This window comes from Nannospalax galili, unplaced genomic scaffold, assembly GCF_000622305.1.
Source record: "Nannospalax galili isolate Female #2095 unplaced genomic scaffold, S.galili_v1.0 scaffold251, whole genome shotgun sequence".
NCBI lineage: Eukaryota > Metazoa > Chordata > Mammalia > Rodentia > Spalacidae > Nannospalax > Nannospalax galili.
The window spans coordinates 617,286-622,942 of NW_008329576.1; the positions used below are offsets into that span (position 1 = coordinate 617,286).

At 42.3% G+C, this 5,657-nt stretch overlaps 1 protein-coding gene across 21 annotated transcripts in view; it reads left to right on the forward strand.

The window, feature by feature from the left end:
* Pcbp2 (poly(rC) binding protein 2) overlaps positions 1 to 5,657 on the forward strand; it is a 26,098-nt gene continuing 20,441 nt past the window's right edge. For 20 of the 21 annotated variants that reach the window (XM_008838694.3, XM_017799589.2, XM_008838711.3 and 17 more), the window contains exons 1-5: positions 1 to 84; positions 2,334 to 2,474; positions 3,332 to 3,355; positions 3,448 to 3,480; positions 3,806 to 3,922. In XM_008838694.3, the coding sequence (XP_008836916.1) occupies positions 2,406 to 2,474; positions 3,332 to 3,355; positions 3,448 to 3,480; positions 3,806 to 3,922 (243 nt within the window). In that variant the 5' untranslated portion in view covers positions 1 to 84; positions 2,334 to 2,405. The remainder of the gene's footprint in view (positions 85 to 2,333; positions 2,475 to 3,331; positions 3,356 to 3,447; positions 3,481 to 3,805; positions 3,923 to 5,657) is intronic. The other variant, XM_008838655.3, reaches the window with a different exon arrangement.

A 5,657-nucleotide genomic window follows, 5' to 3' on the forward strand; every position in this document is an offset into this window, starting at 1 on the left:
CGCCCCTATTGTTCCGCCCCCGGCCTCCCGCCCTTCCCCTTCCCGCCCGCTCCCCTTTTCCCCTCAGTCGCCTCTCGCCTCCAGGTAAGCTTAAAAATTTCTCCTCCGCCCCCGGCTGTAGCTTCTCTTCACTCTTGCCATCCTTCTTAGCGGACTCCGGCCTGAACCACAAGCCCGGGCCTCTAGTAGTCCGCGTGAGCGCCTACTACTTCACTCTGCCTGGCCGGCCATTCACGCGAGGCCCTGGCTCTGGCGCGGCCTAGTAGGCCTCGCGCAAGGCCTCCCCCCCCCCTTCCCCGTGGCGGCTGCGCAGGAGTCACGGCGGGCGCGCGCGCGACAGGGGGGGCGGCGGAGGATTTGTTGGTTAAGGGGGGTGGGGGAGGCGATGGCCGGCTTGCTGGCCTGGCTGGTGAGCGCGGCTCCCCGCGGGGTCAGGCGCTGGCGCAGCCACACGAGGAGGCGCTACTAGTCCAGCCCCTCCCCCTGGGTCGCAGCGCCCCCCCCCGACCGAACCGTTTATTTTCCCCCCTTTCTAGTCAAGGGAAGGGGGGGGTGTTAATCTTTAAGTGGAAAATGCTCGGATGACGAGGTGGTGGTGGGGGGGCTGCAGAGTTAAAGGGTAGGCGGGTTTCCAGTTACCGAGTTACTTTGACATTCTCTCGGATAACGAATTTTGAAATTACAAAATGCCGGCCGCTATAAACCGAGACCGAGCTATTTATAGAGGGGTAATTGACTGTAGGATTAACAGCTGGATTCCCGGGATGGGGTACACTTAGGTTGACCTACTGAGGAGCGAAATATGACAGATTTTTCGGATTATCTAGACGGCTTGGAGTTAAAATACAGCTTTGCGTTTGAGCGAAATGGCTTTATAGATAGTTTTCAAGTTTCTTGCCCTTTTGAACTTGTATCACTGTTGTATTTGTAAAATGCTTATTACGTTTGAGTGAGGGTAAGGAATGAAATCTGCCCGATTTTGACCGTATCTTTGAGAAAAATTCTTACCCAGTACTGAACAAGCACCATTTTTCCATGAGTGAAGGTGTTGATTTGTGAGATTTTGGCATCAATTGTTTTTGGAAAAGATGTGCTTTGGAGATACATTTATATAATCAAATTCTCAAGTAACCAGGAGACGATTTTTAATATAGAGTGGTGTGGTAGCTACTTTTAAAAGCTTTAAAAATATTTAGGTTGTGGGGTTTGTGTGTACAGGAAGGTAAAATCTGGCTGCTTTTTATGAAGGAGCAAAATTAGTTGAGCTAGATCACTGATGGTGTTTTGAAGGAATGCTACTTACAATGGCATTGGAGAAATGGGAGAAATTTCAGAGCTTGAGATTCTTCAAACCTATCAGTATTAGATGCTGAGAGGAGGGCTTGAAGGCAGAGATAACCAAAGCCAAATCCTCTTATCTACCCTCCGAAGAATAGAGGGTGGTATATTAGTACTGATTCTTTAAAGCAGCAAATAAGTTCTTAGGACTATCAATTTTATTTTTGTTTTTGTATTAAAATTTATGATTTGATATACTAAACTGAACGGTGGTAAAAGAAGGTTTGAGGGAAGGAATGGTAGAAAAGGACTCAGGTGATGGAATCAAATTTCTAAGAAGAAAGAATATAGAACCCCAGCAATCATGGAATATATGCCTTTTTCAGTGAGTTTCTTGAACTAAATTCTTATTTTTATTGCTGTTCTTATTTTGAGACATCCTCACTATGGATCTCTGTCCAATTGTTACTCAATATGTAGATCAGGGTGGCCTTGTCAAAACCTCCCAAGTTCCGGGGTTACAGTAGTGCACTACAGATCTGAACTAAATAATTGCATTTGTTGTCATCATTTGAGGTTTTTTTAATGTGACTAGATCCCAATTTTTTTAGAAATTGCTACCACATTTACATGTATTCTCTACCTTCCCAGTAGGGAAGGAAAGAACATTCACCTCATTGTAGTTGGTTAGTTTGAAGTTTGTCCAGCTGTTTTTTTTTTTTGTATCCTTTTCAAAACTTAACTCTGCTGAATGACAACTGGGTGCATGTTCAGCAGTTTCCTTAGAACCATTACCAGTGGAAGGAATGAACCTTCCTCATCCTGAGAGTCAGCAGAAACCCTATCATTAATGAGCAAACTGGAAAGCTGCCTTCTATACTCTAACAAAACCTGAGCTGTAAGTGTTATGTACTTGTTGTGATGGGTGTATTTACAAGTCTGATAGGCTGTCACTTGAGAGTCAATTAGATAAAATTGAAAATGTAAATAAAAGTAACTCTGGTAAATAATTCCTTTTTTTTTCCCCTCTTATTTTGGTCATGTTTACATTTCAGTTTTTGGCTTTCACCCCCACCAGTGACCAAAGACTTGACCACTCAAAGTCCAGCTCCTCATAACTGCTAGACATGGACACCGGTGTGATTGAAGGTGGATTAAATGTCACTCTCACCATCCGGCTACTTATGCATGGAAAGGTATGTACCAGCTTGGCAAATTGGGTCATAGTAACTGCTACGGGAGGGGCCAGGAAGAGCAGACAAGCATCTTGGAGCTGATCAGATTAACACTGTGGGACATCTGGCTTTAGCACTCTTTAATGGAGTGGTGGGAACATGCACAGCTTTTACTAGGAAGCTCCAGTGAACAAAAAAGACTTAACAAGAAGTTGGAGCCAAAGATAATCATAGCTAGTTGGTAAGAAGTTACAATTGCTGGGTGTGGTGGTGCAAGCCTTTAGTCCCAGCACTTGGGAGGTGGCTCTCTTTGAAGTCAAGGCCAGCTGGGAGACCTTTTCTCAAGAAGACCCCCCCCAAAAAAAGTTACAGTGGCTATTGCTATGGTTTATATCGGTAAGTTTATCTTTTTGGTGGTGTTGAAGATTGAACTCAGGGCTTTGAGCATACTAGGCAAGCACTCTACCACTTAGCTATATCACCCAGCCCTCTTTGTGCTTTTTATTTTGAGGTACAGTCACAACTTACCTCAAAATCTTAATTCTTCTACTTCAGCCTCCTAAAAAGCTGGGATTATAGGTCAGTGCAAACAGACCCAGTAACATTTGGTATTTAAAAATAGAAAACAAAAAGTAGATTACATGAAGGTGGTATTTAATTGCTCTTGTAATTCTCCATTCTTGAATAGCTTCACTATGTATGAATTTTTGAGCAAGGAAATGATTGCTTCCTCTCCCTCATAATCTTAGTCTTTTCATTCCTTTGGGGTAGTCATTAGCATAGTTAGCAGTTGGTTAGATGAACATTAGAAGTTACTTTTCATAATAATGAACACTTCTGAATTTCCTCTTACCAACACTTAGTTTTCTCCATTGCAGGAAGTTGGCAGTATCATCGGAAAGGTAAAACAGTTTCACTTCAACTCTAGTTACTCTTTTAGTCAGTCTGGGCTGAAATAGCAATTGGAACTTATGCTTGACTTTCCCTTTTACAGAAAGGAGAATCTGTTAAGAAGATGCGTGAGGAGGTAAGTTATAAGGGACTGGGATTGTTAGCCTTGTAAAGTGAAAAACTTAAAACATAAAAGTTACATTTGAGAGATTAGAGGGGGTGGGGGAGGGGGCTAAGAAGGGAAAGCCTGTATTTTTCTGACTTAACTTGTAATGAGAAATAGTCTGATAGGAAATGAGTCCTCAGACCTCAGGCAGCTCTTCCGTAGGTGTTTGAGACAAATGTGGAATGATCTTTGAAATGACCACTTCATATAGGTAGCTTCTTGCCCATGTTATCTGGACAGATTCTGTACAGCTTCAGAATTTTTTTGTCGACTAAACTTTCTTTTTCTTATCCAGAGTGGTGCACGTATCAACATCTCAGAAGGGAATTGTCCTGAGAGAATTATCACTTTGGCTGGACCCACTAATGCCATCTTCAAAGCTTTTGCTATGATCATTGACAAACTGGAAGAGGTTTGTTCTTTAAGGATTATTTTTATGTTTTGATGGTATAGGTAGGCATCAAAATCAAGGACAAAAAGCATGTTAAGCAATTTAGCTACATACCTTCAAGCATTTTTTGTTTTCAGTTTTTCCAGACGGGTCTAATTTTGAAGGCCTGGCATTATCTAGTACAAGATGCCATTGAAGTCTTCCTGTCTCAGCCTCATAAGTGCAGGGATTGCATACAGGTGTGCATCACCTTGCCCTACCCATTGTCTCTCCCCCCCCCCAGTGGCTTTTTAAAAAGTAAGCCATTGCTTCCTTGATTTTACAGTTGGATGAACTTAATGTGCAACTTGGATACTATTGAACACCAGCTTTTTTTTTTGTCTTGAGACAGGGTTTCCCTGTAGCCCCAGCTGGCCTGGAATTTACTATGTAGACCAGGCTGGTGCCTCCCTAGTACTGGGATTAAAGGCCCATGCCTGGCTCCACCAGTATATTTTATTTTATTTTTTGGTATTTTTGAGACAGGGTCTCCCTCTAGCCCCAGCTGGCCTGGAACTCTATATGTAGACCAGGCTGGCTTGAACTCACAGAGATCTGCCTGCCTCTGCCTCTGCCTCTGTGCTTGGCTCCACTAGTATATTTTATAAGCAGATATTTTCTTCTATGTTTTTTTCTCTCTCCCTCCCTCTCCCCCCCATTTGTCTTATTGAGACAGGGTTAAGGAAGTTTTTCCCTCACTAACATTCAGAGACTGAACAGCCATTGTTCTAGGTCCTGTGTTCAGCACCATCCTCCTCCCCCTTCTGCAGTAATGCAGCTTAATTGTGCAATTGATACCATAGGCAGAAGAGTGCTGTTTAGTAATTGGCACTTAATGATGCCTGAAATCCTATCCTTGCCCAGATCAGAAATGTTATATATTGACCTTCAGGACCCTTTTTGTCCAGAATTTACAGCTTAAAAAACGTTTTAGAATACGTGCTGTTTGTTCTTGAAAAAATTTTATTCTTCAAGGGCTTCTTCTCACTGGTACATAATAGATTAGCCTGAGAAGTGATTTTTAAGCCATTGATAAGCATAACTTAGGTTAAAACCATGGTTTGTGATACAATATATTATAAAGAATATAGGCATTTTGCCAGTACAGGATTTTTTTGTTTCCCTCCTTGCTGGAGTAGAACCAAGGGCATCGTGCATGTTAAGCATGGAGTCTACCATTGGATGCTTTCCAACTAACTGCTAAGGGAGTCTTTATTTCGAAGTTTTTTCAGATATGAGCCCCAGTTTCGTTATATGTAGTGATCCTATTACCAGTAAATGAAAACTATCTTAGGAGAATTCAAGTCTGAGATTCAGTTGTAGCTTGAATGATAGAGTGGATAGCATGTAGGAAGTCCTGGGTTTTATTTCTAGCACTGCACAGAAAATATATAATTTTATAAGAGGACACTTAGTTTAAATTAGTTTGCATTGTTTTATCTTCTAATATTTAATTAAATTTTGCTTTTTTTTTTTCTTAAACTACTTTGTGTGTGAGAGAGATGCAAGTGTGAATGTACACGCATTGGGAGGCCCAGAGGAGTGTTTTCTTCCACGCTTCTCTCTTTTTTTTTTTTTTGGTCTTTTTGAGACAAGGTCTCCCTGTAGCCCCAGCTATCTTGGAACTCACTATGTAGACCAGGCTGGCCTTGAACTCACAGAGATCCGCCTGCCTCTGCTTCCTGAGTGCTGGGATTAAAGTCATGTGCCACCATGC